The sequence below is a fragment of the Phocoena sinus genome, chromosome 14 (genome assembly GCF_008692025.1).
Source record: "Phocoena sinus isolate mPhoSin1 chromosome 14, mPhoSin1.pri, whole genome shotgun sequence".
Classification (NCBI taxonomy): Eukaryota; Metazoa; Chordata; class Mammalia; order Artiodactyla; family Phocoenidae; genus Phocoena; species Phocoena sinus.
The window spans coordinates 54,277,469-54,299,657 of record NC_045776.1 but is presented as its reverse complement, the minus strand read 5'-3'; the positions used below and the strand labels follow the sequence as shown (position 1 = coordinate 54,299,657).

At 39.4% G+C, this 22,189-nt stretch overlaps 1 protein-coding gene across 1 annotated transcript in view; it reads right to left on the bottom strand.

The window, feature by feature from the left end:
• Nucleotides 1-6,581: 6,581 nt before the first annotated feature.
• Nucleotides 6,582-22,189, bottom strand: part of NDC80 (NDC80 kinetochore complex component) — a 53,230-nt gene continuing 37,622 nt past the window's right edge. The window contains exons 14-17 of the mRNA XM_032603683.1: nt 18,870-18,962; nt 18,216-18,346; nt 17,276-17,378; nt 6,582-7,020 (exon numbers count right to left, since the gene is read on the bottom strand). Of these exons, the coding sequence (XP_032459574.1) occupies nt 6,883-7,020; nt 17,276-17,378; nt 18,216-18,346; nt 18,870-18,962 (465 nt within the window). The 3' untranslated portion in view covers nt 6,582-6,882. The remainder of the gene's footprint in view (nt 7,021-17,275; nt 17,379-18,215; nt 18,347-18,869; nt 18,963-22,189) is intronic.

The following is a 22,189-nucleotide window of genomic DNA, read 5'->3' as shown; positions in this document are numbered from 1 at the left end:
ATGCTTTCCTTTCAATTGCCCGTGAATGTTCACAAAAACTGCTAGGCCACAAAGAAAAACCTTAGCAAAGTGCAAACAATAAATAGTAAAGATAGCATTCTCTGGTCTCCATGCAATATAAATAGAAATTAATACAAGTTAGGGCAACAAAGCTCCTTTTATGTGGAAATTTCAACCCATTTTAAACAATTCTTTGAACGAAAAAAAACCACTAACTGAAACTGTAGACGATGAAAACACAGCATCTAAGAACCTAGGGGACTTCCCTGCTAGTCCAGTGGTTAAGACTCCATGCTCTCAGTGCAGGGGGCCTGGGTTCCATCCCTGGTCAGGGAACTACATCCCACATGCTGCAACAAAAGATCCCGCATGCTGCAACTAAGACCCCGCACAGTCAAATAAATAACCAAATTAAAAAAAAAAAAGAACCCGGGGTGGTCTTGCTTCAGCCAGCTCAGCTCCGAGGGCTCCTGCGCTCAGGCTCTCCCTCCTTCGCTCCCAACCTCGGAGGATCCAAGGCAGGAGGAAATCGCTGTGCTTGTCAGCCACCATGTCTTTGGCATGTGCAATGCTGGCTTTGCTGGAGATAATGCCCCCTAGCTGTGTTCCCATCCATCCTTGGGTGCCTCAACACCAGGGTTTCATGGTGGGTGTGGGCCAGAAGGACAGCTACCTGGAGGACAGGACCCAAAGCAGGCACAGTGTCGAGATCCTGAAGTACCTCGTAGAGCAGGGCATCATCACCAACCAGGACGACGTGGGGAAGATCTGGCACCACCACAACTTCTACAAGGAGAATGTGTCTTTTATAGGAGCAGGAGCTTCAACCTTGCAGCTCGGGGCATGGGACACACACAGTCCTTAATGGGTGACTGGGAGGAATGGCAGGTGGAACAACGTTGGCTTCCACCTCTTGATTCCTAGTCCCATGGAGCCTTCCTACTGGGGACACGGCTCTACACAGAGCTCTCTGATTTAATAGGTATGTTGTATCTTTTTTTTTTTTGGCTGGGCTCCATGGCTTGCAGGATCTTAGTTCCCCCACCAGGGATCAAACTCCAGCCACCGCAGTGGAAGCACTGAGTCCGAACCACTGGACCACCAAGGAATTCCCATAAATATGTTGTATCTTAAAGGATGGGGACCTATCCCTTCAGAGTGTTTCCTCTAAGTTTGCACCTCAGTTGTACATTTAGAAGACTAGTCCCCTGGATTGTCCAGTACAAGATAGATCATTGTGTCCCATGGTCACGAGCTCAATCCTCTATTTCCTTCATTGATCAGATGTTAAGTGTTTGGAACTCCACGCCTATGAGTCAAGAATTCCAAAAGCCCCAGATAGTGGTGTGGTTGATGCTCCACAGGCAGGAAAGGCAAACTCTATTTTTTAAAAAATAAATTTATTTATTTATTTTTGGCTGTGTCGGGTCTTTATTGCAGTGAGCGGGGGCTACTCTTTGTTGAGGTGTCTAGGGTTCTCATTGCAGAGCCTTCTCTTGTTGCGGAGCACAGTCTCTAGGCACACGGGCTTCATAGTAGCTAATGGGCTCCAGACCGCAGGCTCAGTAGCTGTGGTGCATGGGCTTAGTTGCTCCGCGTCATGTGGGATCTTCCCGAAACCAGGGCTCGAACCTGTGTCCCTTGCATTGGCAGGTGGATTCTTAACCACTGCGCCACCAGGGAAGTCCCAGGAAAGGGGAACTCTTACTCAGAGTAGCTATTGATCCTGGTGAGGATGAAGTGCTGCCTTTCCAGGATGGACAGGGCTTCATGTGGTCAATTTGCCACCTAGTGGCCAGTTGGTCTCCAAGGATAGTGCTGTATCAGGGGCTCAGTGTTGGTCTCTTTAGCTGAAAGGTGCACGTTCAGAGGGAGCAGTAACTAGATCAGTCTTGATAAGTAGGAATCTCTGCGACTGGACCTACACAGAACTTCCATCTCTGACAGCATGACCATTTCCCTCAGGTACCCATCACACCACTTTTTTTTTTTTTTTTTTTTTGCGGTACGCGGGCCTCTCACTGCTGTGGCCTCTCCTGTTGCAGAGCACAGGCTCTGGACGCACAGGCTCAGTGGCCATGGCTCACGGGCCCAGCCACTCCGTGGCATGTGGGATCTTCCCGGACCGGGGCACGAACCTGTGTCCCCTGCATCGGCAGGCGGACTCTCAACCACTGAGCCACCAGGGAAGCCCCATCACACCACTTCTGTTTAACAACTGGCCGAGTGATTTTGTCTGTGCCTATTCTTTGTGTGTGTGTGTGTGTGTGTGTGTGTGTCTTATTATTAATTTATTTTTATTGAAGCTTAATTGATTTACAGTATATCAGGTGGACAGCAAAGCGATTCAATCATATATATAATATATATAAAAGAATCTGGGGGGAGGAGTCAAGATGGCAGTGCGGGAAGACCCAGAGTTAGCGTCTCCCTACAACTAGGGCACCTGCCAGCCGATGGTGGGGGACTGTAACCCCCAAGGAGACGGGAGGAACCCCAGAGTGAACCGGTAGGACGTAGGCGGGCTGAGGGGGGAGGAGAAGTGGAGGCCAGACAAGATTGGCGCCCCTGAGGCCAGGGAGATCAGGAGAGGCAGGTGGGAGGGAGTCTCCGGGAAGAGCAGGAGAGGAGCAGAGGGTGATCTGCTGGGGCCGGGAAGCCTGCTGAGCTCCCAAGCCGGTTCCCCGTCCCCCCCACATGGTGGTTATAGTTTATAATACTATATTGTATATTTGAAAGTTTCTAAGGGTAGGTATTAAAAGTTCTCATCCCAAGAAAAAAAATTGTAACTTCTTGTGATGGATGTTAACTAGACTCGTGATGGTCATTTTGCAATATATACAAATATCCAATCATTATGTTGTACACCTGAAACATCGTATGTCAATTATATCTCTAAAAAAGCACTCTTTGGCAACATAGTAATAACTCATTCAAGACACATAGATGTTGAAACTAGTAGGTGAAAACTTGATGAAAAACTTTATATTTACGTAGTCCTCCCCAATTCCTTTTTTGTGGCTGTGCAGCATGTGGGATCTTAGTTCCCTGACCAAGGATCAAACCCATGCCCCCTGCATCGGAAGCACAGAGTCTCAACCACTGGACTGCCAGGGAAGTCCCATATCCTTAATTACAAAGGGGAAAAGAGTAAACTTGCGGACCACCCAAACCAAGTGATTAAAGTTAACATTAATGGAACCATAAATATCACATACCTTTTGATGCAATGTACTGAAAAGAATGTAACATCAGTTCTGTTGTGCCCTTCAAGGAATACGTATCTTATCTCATCATGAGAACACGTTAAGCAAAAATTGAAGGACAGTCTATAAATCACTGGACACTTCAAAAATGTCATGAAAGTCAAAGACAGAATAAAGAACTCTTTCAGTGTAAAAGAGATTAAATAGATTTGACAACTAAATGCAATGTGTGATTCTGAATTGGATCCTGGGCCAGGAGAAAAAAAATCCTAATAAAGGACATTATTGGGACAACTGGCAAAATTTGAGTAAGTTCTGTAGATTAGGTAATAACATACCAATATTAATTTCCTGATTTTGAAATTGTCCTACAGTTATACAAAATTGTCATTGTTTTTAGGAAATATACACTGAAGTATTTAGAGGTAAAGGGGTATCATGTCTGCAACTTACAAGTGAGTCAAGATACAGAGCTAGCTAGCTAGCTAAATAAATAAATAGGGAGGGTGGGGGAGAGAATGATAAATAAGTGTAATAAAATATTAGCTAGGGGATTTGTGTGAAGGGGGTTATTTGTATTAGTCTTACAACTTTTTAAAAGTCAAATTATTTCAAAATTAAAAAAAGAAAAAATATTTCTATAGAGGAAAGGCTTAAAAGAGTAACATTGAAAACAAGGTAAAATAACAGAGATCAAAGCAATTCGGGAAAGACTGACTTAATTCAACACAGGATCAAACATAAGATAAACAATAATCGGCAATTGATGTCCCTAAGTGGAACTGGAAACTATGACAACCCTACTGTTCTACGACAAAACGTTGTAACTGGAGGAAGTTACATGAAGGCAGATTTTGGTCCAATATGAGACAGAACTTTCAGGCAAGCAGTGATGCTTAGCCATCAAATGCTTCGAAGTAACGAGCCATTTGGAAGCAGTCCTATCACCGAAGTATTCAGAAGAGGGCCAGGTAACCATCTACAAAAATGCTGTGGCCCCCCTTGGAGGCCTTTCTAAAAATGCACATTTGACTTCTGATTTTGATTTAGTAGTCAAAACTATAAGACTTCTAGAATAAAACATAGGTGTAAATCAGTGATGCTGGCAAAGATTCCTTAAATACTACACAAAATGCAGAAAGTATTTTTTAAAAAAGTGATAAATTGGGTCTCATCAAAATTTAAAACTTCTGTTCTTCAAAAGACACTATTAAGAAAATGAGAAGGCAAGTCACAGACTGGGAGAAAAATAAATATATAAAACATATATGGTTGAAAAAAAAAGCACATGAAATGATGCTTAACACCTTTGGCCATTAGGGAAATGCAAATTAATATCACAGTAGATAGAACCATACACCCTTAGGATGGCTAAACTAAAACCATACAAGTGTGGTTAAGGACGTGAGCAACTCACACGCTGCAGACAGGAACATATGATACAACCACTTTAGGAAACATTTTCTAAGTTTCATGAAAGTTAAATATGCATCTACCATATGTGAACTAGCCATTCCACTCCTAGGTGTTTACCCAAGAGAAATGAAAGGATATGTCCATGCAAACATCTGTACATGAACGTTCATAATGACCTTATTTATAATAGCCCCAAACTGTAAACAACCCAAATGTCCATCAACAGGTACATGGATAAACAAACTCGATATATACATACAATGGAACACTACTCAGCAATGAAAAGGTATGAACTACTGATATACAGTGCAACGTGGACCTCACAATTTTCTGAAAGAAGCCATACAAATGTACATACTATATGATTCTATTTATAGAAAATTCTAGAAAATGCAAACTAATCTATAGTAGTAGAAGGGAGATCAGTGCTTGCCTGGGGATGGGTGTCAGGCAGGTGTCAGGTAGGGGCAAGAGAAAGTATTGCAAAGGGCAACGAGGAAACTTTTAGAGGTTTAAGATATATTTAGGGCTTCCCTGGTGGCGCAGTGGTTGAGAGTCCGCCTGCCGATGCAGGGGACGTGGGTTCGTGCCTCGGTCCGGGAGGGTCCTGCGTGCCGCGGAGCGGCTGGGCCCGTGGGCCGTGGCCCCTGGGCCTGCACGTCCGGAGCCTGTGCTCTGCAATGGGAGAGGCCGCGGCAGTGAGAGGCCCGCGTACCACAAAAACAAACAAACAAAAGATATATTCATTAGCTTGACTGTGATTTTGATTTTATGGGAGTGTATATGTATGTTGGAACTTAATGAAAAGTTTAAATATGTACAGTCTATGTCAATACACTGTAAAAGGTACAGATTCTGATTCAGTAGGTTTGGGGTGGGGCCAAGGGTCTGCATTTTTAACAAGCTCCAAGGTGATGCTGATGCTATTTCCATACCATGTTCTGAGTGGCAAAGCTCTGAGTCTTTATTTTGTCATACATATATATCACTTGAGTACACAATAGATTCATATAGCAGGTATCATACAGGATAGTGCAGGCAGAATATTTCCAACATTGAAGCAAGTTCTATTGGATGTTGGAGTCAAGATGGTTGAATACATTGGTAACCATTCATCTTGCCATACCTATTAATTATCTCCCAGCAACGACCTGTCTTTGTTTCCACGCTCTCAGGCTGAATGCCCTCTCTTCATAAAATGTTGCTGGAATCCTGTTCTGTATATTGCTTACGTTTCATTTTACCATGTTCTTCATTCTGACTTATATTAGAGTTGGAATAAAGTTAAAAGAATAGAAATTCAACTGGAGGCAGATTTTAGTTCAATTTGAGGAGGAGCTTCCTAACAACTTAGACCTGTCTAAAAATCCCACTTTCTAATATGACTCCCTCACCATCCAGAACATTCATGTTTCAGGGCTCCTGTGGCTGTACTCAGGATTGAGCGCAGGTTCAAGAAGCTCAGGGTGGCCTCTACCACTAAGACGCATGACATGAGTAAATCAGAACTTCTCTAGGAATATATTTTCATCTCTAAAATGAGGGGGTTAAACAAGATTATTCCTTCTGATTCTCGCATTCCATATTCCTTCTACTTACTTCAGAGTAAAGATGGCATGAAGCCAGAAAGAACTTTAGCTCCTTAGCTCTGGATAAGGAGTGGGTCTCTGTGTCCAAAGTGATTAGGAAAGTTTTTTAGTCAGTCAGTGCCAACCTTTGTATGGTTTATCCCAGGGATTGGCAAACTTTCTGTAAGGGGCCAGATAGTACACATTTTTGGCTTTTCAGGCCACATGATCTCTGTCACACACACTTAACTCTGCTCTTGTAATGGGAAAGCAGTCATAGATGGTATGTAAGTGAATGGGTGTGATTAGATTTGGCCCACAGTTAGTTTGCTGACTCCTGGTTTAATTCAAAATACCTATTTTTCTAACCATCTCAAATTAAGCAGAGAGATCATGGGAAAAACACACTTTATTGATATAAGTTTATTAACTACAGGTACATAATATAATTGGTCTTTCATATCTAAAGATAACAGTCCAACCAGTTATCATAATTTCAGGTTATACATACCTTAAGTTAATGAACTAGATTTATAAAAGATATAAAAATATTTCACAGGCTTGGGAAGATGTGGTCATGAGACTTCATTGTAAGGAGGGATATAGGATATGCTAGAGATTTTTCAAACCTACAAAGGACATTTCAAAATTTCCACTGTTAATAAAGTTCTCGCTTAATCAACATTTTATCTTCATTCATCAGAAGCCTTAAGTAGAGCAGCTTTCTTCTTATACTTGTCTCCAATCTCTCTAATATTGTCCAAGAGATCTTCAGACGTGTATTCTTCATACTCTCTATCAGCTTTAGCAATCTGCTCCTCAAGATGTTTCTAGTGGAAACAATTAACAATTGTTAGTGTAAAAACATTAATTTCTTTTAAAGTGTTTAATTGTGAAATCTACAAATAAGAGCATAACATTTGTAAGAAGAGGAATAAAAAGAATACTCCTGCATCCACCTAGCAGGCTCCTTTTGTGCCCTTTCCTAATCTTACACCCTCTTTTCTCCCAGACACAACCATTTTCCTGAAAGGTACTTTTCTTTATACTTTTACTACACACACAGATTAAATATATAAACGATATACTAGTTTAGTGGTACCTGGTTTTAACCTTCATGTTTACTGAACGATATTAAATGTAATGTGTTATGACTTGGGTTTTTTTCCACACAGAATTTTGAGATTCATTCATGTTAACGCATATAGCTATAGTTTATTCATATACTGCTATATAACATTCTGTTGAATGAATATACCAACATTTACTTATCCATTTTACTGTTAATGAATTTTTGTTTGTTCCCAGGTGTGGAAGGCTGACTCCTCAAAGGTGTCCATGTCCTGATCACCAGAACCTGTGAATATGCTATCTTACATGGTAAATGGAACTTTGAAGATGTGGCTGAGTAAAGGATTTTGAGAAAAGGAGATTATTCTGCATTATCCTGGTGGGTCCAATGTACAACGGTCTTTGCAAGAGGGAATCGGCAGTGTGGGAGTCAGAGAGAGAAGACATAAGGACAAAAGAGAGCTCAGAAAGGACAGACGATGCTGTGTTGCTGGCTTTGAAGATGGAGGAAGAGGCTGCAACCCAAGGACTGCAGGTGACCTCTGGAAGGTGGAAAAGGCAAGGAACTGGATTCCTCCCTAGACCCTTTAGAAGGAGTACAACCCGGAGGGACCATTTTAGACTTCTGACCTCCAGAAATGTAATCACTCAAATCATTTTCTGGTCTGTGGTTCAGATGAACAATACTTGTTAAAAAAGGATCCATGGGGCTTCCCTGGTGCCGCAGTGGTTGAGAGTCCGCCTGCCGATGCAGGGGACACGGGTTCGTGCCCCGGTCCGGGAGGATCCCACATGCCGCAGAGCGGCTGGTCCCGTGATCCATGGCCGCTGAGCCCGCGCGTCCAGAGCCTGTGCTCCGCAACGGGAGAGGCCACAACAGTGAGAGGCCCGCGTACCGCAAAAAAAAAAAAAAAAAAAAAGGATCCATGAAAGGTTATAGAGCCACTAAGTGGTTGAACTAGGAAGAAGTGGGTAGAACCTAGGTTTTCTGACCTAGTATTTATTCCAGGATGCTTTTCTTAGTTCTTACCACTAAGCAGAGAAAAGTACTGGCAAGCAAGCAGCAGTTCATGTCATTCAGGAGAGATGAGGGGATATAAGATCAAATGTTCTGTTTTCAAATAAATGAAAGCCTATTAATGTGATATTATGAGCTTTTTTTCCCCTTGAACAATTCACAACTGGGAATACATTATCTCCTAATAAATTACCAAGGAATTTTAGATTTAGCAATTTATTTTAGTTTTTGGGCTCTGTACAGCAGGTTGGAGGAATAGTTTTATTGTTAAACTTTCAAGCTATGTGAAAGGTGGAGCTAAGGTAGACTTCATGTTTCTGATATACTATTTTCTGTGTTTATATGAAATTAACAGAAAGGAATGTTAAAAAGAAACAACCGGTACTTCCCTGGTGGCGCATTGGTTAAGAATCCGCCTGCCAGTGCAGGGGACACAGGTTCATTCCCTGGTCCGGGAAGATCCCACGTGCTGCAGAGCAACTAAGTCTGTGTGCCATGAATACTGAGCCTGTGCTCCGCAACAAGAGAAGCTACTGCAATGAGAAGCCCGCGCACCGCAATGAAGAGTAGCCCCCGCTCGCTGCAACTAGAGAAAGCCCGCACAGCAACGAAGACCCAACACAGCCAAAAATAAAATCAATAAATAAAAAGTCCATAAATATATTTAAAAAAAACTTATAAAAAAACAAACAAACAACAGGCTATAAATGGAGTCACTTGAGCTAAGCCTATGTCACTAAAAGGGACTTAATACCTAACCTAATTGCAGTTTCAACCTTCCCCAGGAACGTAATCTTTACTGGTCCTCTTGGAATTTCCTGGTCAGCATCAGTGAGGTAATCTGCCTAATAACAACCTTGTATCCCATAAAGGGAGGTGACCTTGCCATCTTGCCTGAAATAATCCTTTTTAAATTTATGATTTCTTTGTCCCCCCGCCACCCCCTACCCTGCCTTTAAAAACCTTTTCTTTTCTGTAGCTCCTTGGAGCTCCTTTCTGTTTGCTAGATAGGATGCTGCCCGAAACATGAATCACTGAACAAAGCCAATTTTATCTTCAGATTTACTCAGTTGAATTTTTCTAACAGTTTTGGTTGCAGCCACGGGATCCAAAGTGAACTTCTGATAGGGTCTCAGGAACAATGAGAAATGCAGGTGTGGTACCCATGAAGCCTTTGGTTCACTGTCTTTCTCACTGTTTCTGAGGGCCGTGGGTAAGTTCCTCTCAGTTCTGAACTCTGCTTTATTTGTGTCAAGGCTCCAGATATAATTGGCTTTCCACACGTTTCCTATTTGACTGGAAACTCCAGCCCTTGATTCTGCCCCAAGAATCTATTCACATGAGAACTGTTAGTGGCAGTTCCAAGTTCCCATTTATGTGGAGCCCCTGTCTGCAATCCCATTTGTTGAGGTTTGCTGGCTCAATCCTTTTCCCACCCCCCAGGTGACACACTGGAAACTGGTGTTACCAGCTGGAGTAGGACACGGTCCAACTTAAGAACCAACTGGGTCTGGAATCGGACTGGGTCTGATTTAGGTGGACTGGGTCCAGTGTGAGGCCTCAGATGAATAAAATTTTGTTTTAAGCAAAGGCTATTACTTATAATGGTGATCTTGGAAGAACTTCCCCCCCCCCCAAAAACCCCCCTACAAAAACAAATTAAAAACCCAAACAAAATGCCCCTCAAAACTTAAACTAACAGGGCTTCCCTGGTGGCGCAGTGGTTGAGAGTCCACCTGCCGATGCAGGGGATATGGGTTCTGCCCCGGTCTGGGAGGATCCCACATGCTGCAAAGTGGCTAGGCCCATGAGCCATGGCCACTGAGCCTGCGCGTCCGGAGCCTGTGCTCCGTAATGGGAGAGGCCACAACAGTGAGAGGTCCATGTACCGCAAAACAAAAACAAAAACAAAAACAAAAAAACCCTTAAACTAACAAATAAAAAACCAAATAAATAGAAATAAAAATAAGATCCTTAAAGTCAAAAAAGTACACTACCTTCAGACATACCTGCTTATGGTCTCAGAAGCTATAAATATCTACAAAGGTGGCCAAAATTTTACTAAAGACAACCTGGAATTTTGTGTCTTGAGGACTTGGCTTGGTAACCATCAGATTGCGAGCCCCAAAATATGGCCTGCCTGACAGAAGTGTGTGCTGAACTGCATTTGTGGCCAGGGTCCTACCAAACTGCCACCAGCCCTCGGGGAAAGTACAGTGGCCATCATGAGGAAAGTTCCAATTAGATAGATAATTTAAGAAGTGCACTTAAAAAGTACACAAAAGCCTCTAAAAAGCTTCAAAATTGCAAAATAGTTCATTGAAAGGTTTGTTACAAAAGGCTAATGAAAAAGACATAAGAGGCACTTAAAACAAAAGACTAGAAGACTGACATAACTCCTGCTGCTGCCCTTTATCCTCCTTTACTTGAGTATTCATTTAGTAATCCTCTCTCTTTCTACTCTGAAGAGACTTACAAAACCATATACAAAAGTCGCCAAGTGAATGGCCCTACAGATGCAACCATGTCTGCCTTCAAGAGAGGGCCTCCATATGGGCCCCTCCCAGAGCTGACAGAAGTCAGGGATTTTCTGGTAAACTGCTATATTATTTCCTTGAACAGCCAAGGGAAATGAAAATACTTTAAAATCCCACTCGGAGTCTGCAGATGAGATCCTGGGAAAATCGGCAGAAGCTTCCTAAGGGTAAGAATTCTTACTATAGTCAGATCTCCTGGACCTCTGTTTGTAGTACCCAGTAGAGAGAGGAATATAAAATATCTTTTGCACCATTTTTGGGGATGCTGCTTAATTACAAAATTAATATACAGAAATCTATTGCATTTCTATACACTAATAATGAACTATCACAAAGAGAAATTTGGGAAACAATCCCATTTACCATTGCATTAAAAAGAATAAAATAGCTAGGAATAAACCTACCTAAGGAGGTAAAAGACCTATACTCAGAAAACTATTAGACACTGACGAAAGAAACTGAAAATGACACAAATAGTTGGAAAGATATACCATTTTCTTGGATTAGAAGAATATTGTTAAAATGACCATATTACCCAAGGCAATCTACAGATTCAATGCAATCCCTATCAGACTATCAATTGCATTTTTCATAGACCTAGAACAAATAATTTAAAAATTTGTACAGAAACACAAAAGACCTCAAATAGCCAAAAAAAATCTTGAGAAAGAACAGAGCTGTAAGTATCATGTTCCCTGACATCAGATTACACTACAAAGATACAGTAATCAAAACAGTATGGTACTAGCACAAGAACAGACACATAGATCAATGGAACAGATAAGACAGTCCAGAAATAAACCCATGTACTTATGGGCAATTAATCTATGACAAAGGAAGTAAGAATATAGACTGGAGAAAAGATGGTCTCTTCATTAAGTGGTGCTGGGAAAACTGGGCAGCTACGTGTAAAAGAATGATATTAGAACATTTTAACACCATATATTCACTACAAAAATAAACTCAAAATGGGATTAAAGACCTAAATGGATGACTGGAAACCATAAAACTCCTAGAAGAAAACATAATCAGTACACTCTTTGACACTGGTCTTAGTAATATTTAGAATATAAAATAGACATTTACACACACAGAATATAAAAAAGACATTTACACACACACACACACCAGAATATACAAAGAAAATCAGGCATGGCTTTCTTGACGTAAGAGAAACGATTTTTGGCCAAAGTCATTTTGTGATCTAAGCCTGGCCTCAGTGCTTGCCCTTGAACAGGTCTCAATAATTAATGATCTTAAGGGAACAGAAGAACGCAGAAACAAATTGTTATCAGACAAGAGAAATGACAATAGCAAAGGTATTTTATCTGTTGTAAAGACTTCCAGTTCTGTTTCAATGTGGAACATTAGCCTGAAGTGCTCAACCTCCAGATCAACTGGAACCTAAGGGACGATGATGTTGACCTTTTCTGACACTTGTGGCTTGAAGCAAGTAAAGTCTGGACTCTGTGGACCGTCCAAGCCCCTTCATGAATATGTATGTACCCTTAGCTTAAAACTTCCCCAACTTTGCTGTTTGGGGAGACACTGCTTTGGGAAAGATCCCTGGTGTTCTCCTTACGTGTTGCAAGTAATCATAAATCCTTCCTTCCCCCAGTCTTGGGCTTGGTTGTGTCTTTTGGCTTGATACCCACCAAGAGGCAAGCCCAATTTTGAGGTAACACTTTTACAGAAAAACTAAAGATATTTGGGTCTATTGGTAAACATGTCCAGTGCCACACATAGAGAAATTTACTATGAGAAAATATGCATTTTTAGAAATTATAAAAAGCATTTATAAATTTGCCAAGCCACAGAATACCAATGTGAGTCACAATTGCTTACTTCTTAGTTTCCACCAGCAATTAAGGTTTTTAAGGGTTAAAAATTCTAATACATATGTTATTAAAGTTACCAGAAATAAAAAGATAGCTGTAGAAGGTTTATAGAAAAGGAATCTCGTGAAAGGAGTTTATGCATGATCAAACTGGGAAAGACAGAATGAATTTATTATTAGGATTTTAAAAATAAGCTTTAAAATCAGTAGTGTACTTATGTAAAATTAAAACTTAAATTTCTGGGGCTTCCTTGGTGGTGCAGTGGTTAAGAGTCCGCCTGACAATGCAGGGGACATGGGTTCAAGCCCTGGTCCAGGAAGATCCCACATGCCGTGGAGCAACTAAGTCCATGTGCCACAACTACTGAGCCCATGTGCCACAACTACTTAAGCCCATGCGCCTAGAGCCTGTGCTCTGCAACAAGAGAAGCCACCGTGATGAGAAGCCCACGCACCACATGAAGAGTAGCCCCCGCTCACCGCAACCAGAGAAAGCCCATGCGCAGCCAGCGAAGACCCAACGCAGCCAAAAGTAAAATTAAAACAAAAACCCTTAAATTTCTTTCATCTGTTAAAAGAACAAAAATTTCTTGGACTATTGGTCTGCTTCTAGTAAGTGATTCAAAGGTTTTTCTTGATCTTTTAAGCAATCTGCCAAGAAAAGAAAGATTTTGTGTCTTGTCAAAATAATTTCCTGTGTTTCATGTTTTTTAAATCAGTTCTTTGATTACTTAAGAAAACTGAGTCTTCCTTATTAAAACAGCTTATTCCTTATTAAAAATAGTCTTCCTATTAAAACAGTCTTCCTTATTAAAACAGCTATTGTTTTGTTTGTTTGTTTTGGCAACTACTTAACTTTCTGCATTTGCCTTCTAAGACTCTGTCACTATGGTTAGATAAATAACTTAAGTATTGTTTCACAGTGACCTGTGTGACCAAGTATTTTAAAACCTTTTGATAAGGAAATTTCCTTGTCAATTCCATTATAATAAACTCTTATTAAATCTTTAACAATGGGCATTTAAAAAAAGTCTTCTGTCATTTCAGACAGTTATTGTTTTCCTCAGATGCTTTTGTAAAAGTGTTCCTACAAAAGTGCTTCATCTTCAAGAAGATTCACGGAAAGGACTTTTGAAAAGTACAGGTTTCTGATAACTTTGAAGATCATAAAAATGAACTGTGTAAGAATTTCCAGAATTAATGGAAATACAAGATTTAAGCAGAACAAGAATTAATGACACGGGACTGAATGAACTGAGGAGGATGATTAAAATTTTTATGACTTTTTGTTGTAAAACATTGCTGGTTTCTTAATTTTTTTGTTTTTCCAGATTTAAAGAAACCTTTTCTCTTAAGCCATTTATGACTTAACAGCAATTGGTAAAGTATATCTTTGTAAACTAAGATGAAACATTTACTTTTTCTCCCTACCTGAACACTCCAGAATTCAGAAACTCTTAAATATTCTTTTCATGGCAATATAATTAAGTTATTGCATAAGTTCAATATGAATCTGTTCTTGTAACAGGATACGACTGGAAACACTGGCTATATTACCAAGGCTTTACCTGGATTGTCATATTTGACAGAGATGTACATAAACTCAGATGGGACGAGACAGTTTTAAGGAATTAAGTTTGACTTTATGGAGCCAATAAAGCCCCTTGAAAACTTGACCTGGTACCTTGCTTACAAGGTTCCAGCAAAGCAGTCTTAAAAAGAACTTACATGGTCAATCACTATTCTTGCTGCGCTTCTGTAAATAACCAAGCCAAATTTAATGCAGACAAATTAGTTTTACTGTGATTACCCATGGTAAAAATAAACAGGGACAATTGCAGAGAGAAAAGTTATGCCTGCACCTTTGTGGATATTAGATTCCAGTCCTGTTAATTGTCTTTGAGGTTTTGTCACATATCTGTAAATTGGACTGGATCCTAAATTCTTCTAGCTCCTCAAATATCTGGCTACAACCCTCCAAACTAACATTTCCAAATTTCTCCTACACTTCTAATTTAGAGTCAGTAATAATAAAGACTGCCTTGAATTTCCTTGGACGAGAATTATAACAGATCCTCCTCACTACCCAGATGGCAGCCAAATTTCAGGGACGTGAATCTCAGATATACATCTCCAGCTGAAGAAGGCTCCACCTGACATCTGGTCCTATATAAACGCTGGAGACCTCCAAATCAAACTGATAGGAAGAGAAGCAGCTGACACTCAAGTAGAATGCTTCCTCCCAAGATGCTGGATCAAGATTCATGCTTTAATTAAACATGAAACCCTTTCTTCTCTTTCTTTCCTTTATTCTGGCATTGGCCTGAAAAGATAATGCCATTATCTGTATCTCCCAGGTCAATGCTCAGGGGGGTAACATTTCATATTGCTGGATCGGTCATTAAAAAAACAAAACACTCTGATAGGTTCATGATGCAAGAGATCCCTGGTCTGTTTCTTCATTTCTGGTTAATAACCCCAAACTTGGGGAATTTGGCATCCAGGCTCTATACAAAGTGACACAAGGTGAGGGTAACCAGAATAAAGCTGCCTGTGTGTTCTACAGATCCTTAAAATTTTACTGGTCTCAATGGCTGTCACATTTCCAGTACTGAGCACAGATTCAAATGGGAATTACCAGGAGGGATTCATGACTCTGGATTTGATTCCTTTGAGAGAACACTACCTTCCCTGGGTAGGAGTTACTGCAATTGAGGCTATGATCAGGAACCTCTCGTTAACTCTTGAAAGCATTATGGAATTTGCCGCTAAAGCAACAACTGCCCAACAAAAATCCTTAGACTCTATGGCTGAAATTGTTCTTGATAACAGGATAGTCCTTGATTATGCTTTAGCTGAGCCAGGAACTGTTTGTGCTGTGGCCAGCGCCACCTGCTACACCTGGATTACCACTGCTGCGGAAGTTGAAACTCAGTTAACATAAGATCACTGAGCGAGCCACTTGGCTTAAAAAGGCAACTCCTTCAGTGGGGTCTTTGACTTATTTGGCTTCGATTGGTTTGGGTTTTGGGGACCATGGCTTCAAAGTGCACTTCAAACACTGGGGATTATCTTGCTTATTATAATCATAATGGTCTCCCCAGTGTGTTGCATTCTCTTAAAAGCTTTAAATGCATGTTTGCAGCTGCTAACCAACAAGCAAATGATTTCCCTAAGACTGGAAAATCAGTAAAGAAGCAAAGAGAATGACCAAATCAACAATTGTGATCTTGGAGCTGGGATCTGTGAATATTACATGGATTAAGCAAGAACATCATGACCTATGAATACCACACAAAGCATCAACAAAAACTGCAAGCAATAGTTGAGAGTGGTGCTAACGCCTTAAATTTTGATCATGACTCTCTCAGACAAGCTGAGAGTGTGATCAAAAGGGGGGAACTGTTAAAAAGAAACCACAGGCCCAAAATGGAGTCACTCGTGCTAAGTCCATGTCACCAAACTAGGACTCGATACCTAACCTAACTGCAGTTTCAACCTACCCCAGGACTGTAATCTAACTGGTCCTTCTGGAATTTCCTGGTCAGGACCAGTGAGGTAATCTGTCTAATAGAATCTTTGTCCCACAAAGGGAGGTGACCTTGCCACCTTGCCTGAAATAATCCTTTTTAAATTTATGTCTTCTTTGTCCCACTGCCCCTCTGCCTTTGAAAACCTTTTCCTTTCTGTACTCCTTGGAGCTCCTTTCTATTTGCTAGAAGGGATGCTGCCCAACACATGAATCACTGAATAAAGCCAATTTGACCTTCAAATTTATTCAGTTGAATCTTGCTTTGTAACAGGAAAAATATTTGTTATTAACACATGCTCTTTCATCTTAATCATAATTAAATCTTAAACGTACTAATATGTTTTCAGTATGTAGAATACGGCCTGGCACAACATCATTATATACTGTTGATGTAATAAATATCATTGTATGTTGTTTATGCAAATAAAACAGATTATTTTTTATTAAGGGCTTGTACCTTAAGCAACAAGAAGAGTAACTTAATAATTAAGTGACAGAGTTGCACAACCCTCACCACAATCTTTGTGCCCATCTGCCCTTATTCCCACCCCAGCTCCTGGCAACCACAAATCTACTTTCCAACTCTGTGGATTTGCCTTTTTGGAACATTTTATATTAGTTAGTCATAAATATGTAGGCTTTCACATCTTTTACTGAGCATAATGTTTTTGACATTCGTTCATGTTGTAGCATGCGTAAGTGCTTCTTTCCTTTTATTGCTGAACCATATTCCAATATATGGGTATATCATTCACCAGTTAATAAATATTTGGGTTGCTTACACTTTTTGGCTATTATGAATAATGTTGCTATGAACATTTGTCTACAAGTCTTTGTATGGACATATATTTTCATTCCTTTTGGTGGGCTGATACCTAGGAGTGGAACTGCTGGGTTATACAGTAAACCTATGTAAATCAGATCACTTTATGAAATGCACACTGCTACACAAAATTCTTCTGATAAATTTTTACTAGATATTTTCCACAGAAATAAAATTTATCATTTAATTTCTGTAGAAACAAAACAGAAATACATAAAAGTTTTAAAAAGCTTTCTTAGAACGTAGGAAAGACCTTCACACACTTACCTCTACAGACCCTACGTGTGTAGCAACCATCTCTAAAAGACGCTGCAAGTTATTTCCCACTTTTCGTCTTTCTTCAGTTGTGGTCTGCACAACTAGTTGGCATCTGTAGGATCAAAATTCTTGTTTGAATTGTCTAGGACAAAACCTAATATATCAGTTCTAGCTACCTCACTTCTTTTTATATTCAATAAAACCAGGCTGTGATTGGTATAGGTGCTGCTTGCCCAGTGTATCATTCACAAAGGTCCAGTTCACAATCATTAAAACAGAAATAAAAACATTTTCAAAGATCCCATGCAAGCAACAGCACAAAACAGCACCAAAACCTCATGCTTTAATATACAAAGCTTGGGAGCAAACTGTTTACCTGAGTCTCTAAAAGGATTGTAAACTTAATCAGGGACAAGACATTAAATACATATGAATGAGGAAATAGGAGTCTTAGGCATTCAAATCTAAATTAAAAACAAAGACTATATGCCAAAGATACCTTCAACTAAGTTTTCTGTCCCTAGGCTACAAATAAGGAAACAAAGAGGTGTGATTTTCTTAAGGATTAAGGTGTGATTTCTTAAGGTTGGATACTTCCAACCTCAAAGAAAGTTTATTTTGTAGTTTTTTTGAGGGCCCCTTAACACTTAAAAGAAAAAAAGTGTATTTTAATATAAATTAACATAGAGCCTATGGGTTAACTATTCAGTCCCCTTCTGACTGAAAAGATAATGGGGGGCAATAGCTATAATGGTAGCAGAATGTACTTATCTAGGGAAAGTATCTCAAGTGTCTCAAGCTGTTCTGCTTACGTTCTACTCATCACTCCCTCTGCCCCAGATAGCTCTATAATATAAATTAAAGCAAATAAACTTAGGCCTAGTTTTATATAAATGTTAAGTAACTAAACTGAAAATAAACATTACAAATCTTGGGAAGATGAACTTACTCCCGCTGAATAGCATCTAACTCATTCATAGCTTCACTGAGGCCCTCGTTAACTGCACTCTCCAGCAGGTGCTTGTGTTTCTCCAAGGACTCCAGCTCATTGGCACATTTTTTGTCCTCTTCCTCAGCTTCCTATCAGGATAAAGTCATGGTTAAGTTTTTTCAGTATTCACATTCTACACACTCCAGGAGGATTTAAAAAAATGTATGTAAAGCATTTAAAAAAATCAGGTTGCACCATCATTTGTATTTGCAGGATGCTTACTGCTTTACATGTAAGAGACTTTTAAAATGGTCTTTTGGAAATTTTATACTATAAACATAAATGTGACCTTTTCAATAGGCCTATACAGAATTCATTTAGCAGTAATTTCAAGTCTGTACTACAGGAAATATACTGAATCACAAATGCAAGTATAAAATATTAATGGAATACTAAACATGTTCTATGGTAAAATAGCTGAATTCCAGAAAAAAGTCCTCTAGAAAAACAAAATAAAATAACTCCTTAAAATAAACTTTGGGTGAGAAGATTAAACTAAAGACAAGTTATAGGATATAGCTTAAAAATTTCAGTTTGATGTCAGAATAGATGCCTAGTCCATTAACCATGACATGGCTTTGGATAACCTAAACAAACGGGCAAAGTTCTTACCTTAACTTTTTGCTGGTGAAGATCATCCAGCTTTTGAACTTCTTCTTTCAGAGTTCGCACACTTCTCCTGCTTTCTGTGATCATTGTATTTAACTTGAGGAATATAAAACTTTGGTTGAGAAATCATAACTACACATCAAAAAAATTTTAACAAGTTATAAAACTTTTATGTTATCAATCAACTAACTAATCCATGTTATTTCTTCTAGTTCTCGTGGGCTCTTACCTTTCATTTGTCCTATAAATTTATTATTTCCCAAAGAGAAGTTAATTTCAAGAAGACATGTTTTTTAATACATAATATTTAAATGCAGAGTGGTATAGTAGGGCATTAGTTAGGAATTAAAAATCTGGCCTAATTCTCACTAAAATAAAGATACCAATATCTGTTTTTCCACTAGTAGCTGTGGGAGTACTTTTTAAGATCTCATATATATTATACAAGTATTAAATATAATTAATATTCTTATATTAACTTAATAAATACAAATTGTTTTGCTCTCTAGTTTTGAAGTCTCACTTTATTTAGATTTTATCTACTTGAGTTAGTTATCTAGATTTCATTTGTGTGTTCACTTTCTGGGATGTTAAAGAGAACTATTTATATTGATTTTGTTTGATAATATTTGCTAATTGGTTATAGTCAATGCATTCTTCCAAAGAGTAATAAAGTAACTACATTTAATCTTGTTCAAGCTTGAGTTTTAAGATCTGATGAAACCAAAACTGGGAAAAAAAAAAGTGTTTCTAAAAAAAAAAGAAAAAAGCGTTTCTGAAGTTCATTTCCTGTTGACAAGTGCTGATACCAGTTGATATTGGTAATTAATAGAGAATGTTTTTCAGCTAGATCAAGATGATAATATTTCCAACAGGAAACAGAAAATAGTTGACATCTTTCTTTAAAAGGATGATTCTACACATACATAAATTAAAAAAATATATACCTTTTGGGAAAAATTTAGTGAAACTATTGTTATTTGGCAAAAGATAGGATGGTAAAATGACCAAACTTATTAAAGAAACCTGCACATAGTACTTTTTTTTCCCTTTTTCTTTTCTTGCATATAGTAAGTCTCGTTCAGTCATCCAAAGTCCCTTGTAAGGGACATTCCTTTCTTATTTACAAGAAGAGAAGAGTGGGCTGGAAAGAATGCTGTTTACTCAGGATCACACAACTAGCATACGCCCAGAACTCAAAACTAATTCCAAGGTCTTTTTCTAATACCACTTGTCTTTCACATTTTAAAGACCAGAGCTACTGAAGCTATAAACTTTGCTTCCAGTCTAAAGATATGCTACTTCTGAAGTGAACAAACTGTTTCATTAAACTCATCTGCATTAAGACCAATCAACACCCAAATAATCAGAACTTCCACTAGGCCCTCCTGGTTGATCAAATGTGTTGTTTACTTTTATCTGAGCAGCTCTACTTTCCATGTCAGCTTTACTAAAGTTACATCAATTAATTAAACATTTTCTTCCCCGACTACAAAAGTACACATTTCCACTGTGGTAAACAGGGGAAGCATTAAAGAAAATAACAATCACCAATAATTCTGCAATCCCTAAGACCTACTAAGATTTGGCTTCCTCCCTCCCTCCCTTCCTTCTTCCCTTCCTCTCTTTCCAAATTTCCTTCCCTCTTTCCCCCCCTCCCTTCTTTCTTAGCTCTCAAGTTGCTTATAAGCAAAGAAGATACCATTAATTAGATGATTTTTTTTCTTCTATAATTGAGATGACAGAAGCCACTAGACTGCCTCCAGTCAACCAACCAACCAGCATGAGACCTTTCCTTCTTCCTTCCAGTCAGTTTCAGGATGCAGGGCACACATTTTCTTCATGAAGAGAAGTAACCCCTCCAGCTCTTCTCTGGATCTCATGCCTTTTTACTTCTTCACAACCAGACTCAAATCCATCAATTCCTTTCGTTCCTAATTTTTTAAACTTTACCCTCTTTCCCTGAACTCTCTCCCTCGTCATTAAAACCAAACAAACCCCTCCCATAAACAAACAAACAAACAAATTACACACAAAAAACCAAAAATCTTTCCCACACACCACTTTCCAGCTACTGTTCCATCTCCCTTCCTTAGATTCAAACATTTGCAATAGATTTGTAGTAGTCCCTGTAGAACTACCTTTTCGGATTATAGTATCTTCCTCTTTTACCATTCAAACTCCACCAGTAATATGCTTTCTGGCTCTTATGGTTCATGAAGTTGCTCTTGCAAATGTCATGAGGAACACCTTTACGGCTAAAGCCAACACGCACCTTTCAGACTTAATCTGAGTAACATTTGTAGTTACTGATCACTCCCTACTGAAACCTTCTTCCTTGGTTTCTAAGACCATGGAAACTCCTGGTTTCCTCTTTAAGTCTTGGGAGGTCCTTCTAATTCTTTCTTATAGATTTCTCTTTCTCTGCTTGTACTTTGGATGTGGATGTTCTCCTAGTATTCTCACCTTGGCTGTATTCTCATTCGCTCACTTAGGAGAGCTCTCTCTCATTCTCACACCTGGGGAATCTCCTGACTGTAATTACATGTATGCTAAAAATATCTGTCTGTATCTATATTATTTCCAAACCCCAACTGCTTACTGGACATTCTCTACTTTGATATCTCAGAGACCTGAAACAGCATATCCCAGCCTGAAATTCTCTGTTCTACAACCTTCTTTGTATTCTTTATCAAGGTTTTAGGACATCACCATTGACAAAGAATCTCTCTTTGACCAAACTACTCAGGATCTTCTGAACTCTCTTCTCAATTAGGCTGCTGACTTTTGGGCATTCATGTTTGTCTCTGTGTTATCCAATTTTAAGCAAGAATCCTGCTAAGTCACTTTAACCAGAATCTCCCATCCCGAATAACTGATCTGGTTGCTCATCCTCTACCATGCCCCAGGTGATGGCTGATCACCTTCGCCTGCCTTCAGCAAGAAACCTGTTAGGTTGGTTTAGCCAGAATCCCCCCTTACCCTGATATTTCCTCTCAGTAATTTTCCATCCACTGATCCCCACTCTGCTCCCTGGCTATAAATTCCCACTTTTCTTTGCTGTATTTGGAATGAGCCTAGCCTACTACAAAACCTCACTGTAATAGCCCCCCACCTTGAATAAAGTCTGCCTTATCACCACTAACAAGTGTCATAAATAATTTTTCTTTAATACCATATACCAAAGCTGGACACCTGGACATTCTTAATTTCTCACTCTTCCTTAACCTTCACATCCAAGTGGACCACTAAATTATGCTGTTTCAATTTTTTTTTTTTTGGCCGCGTTGTGCAGCTTGTGGGATTTTTAGTTCCCCGACCAG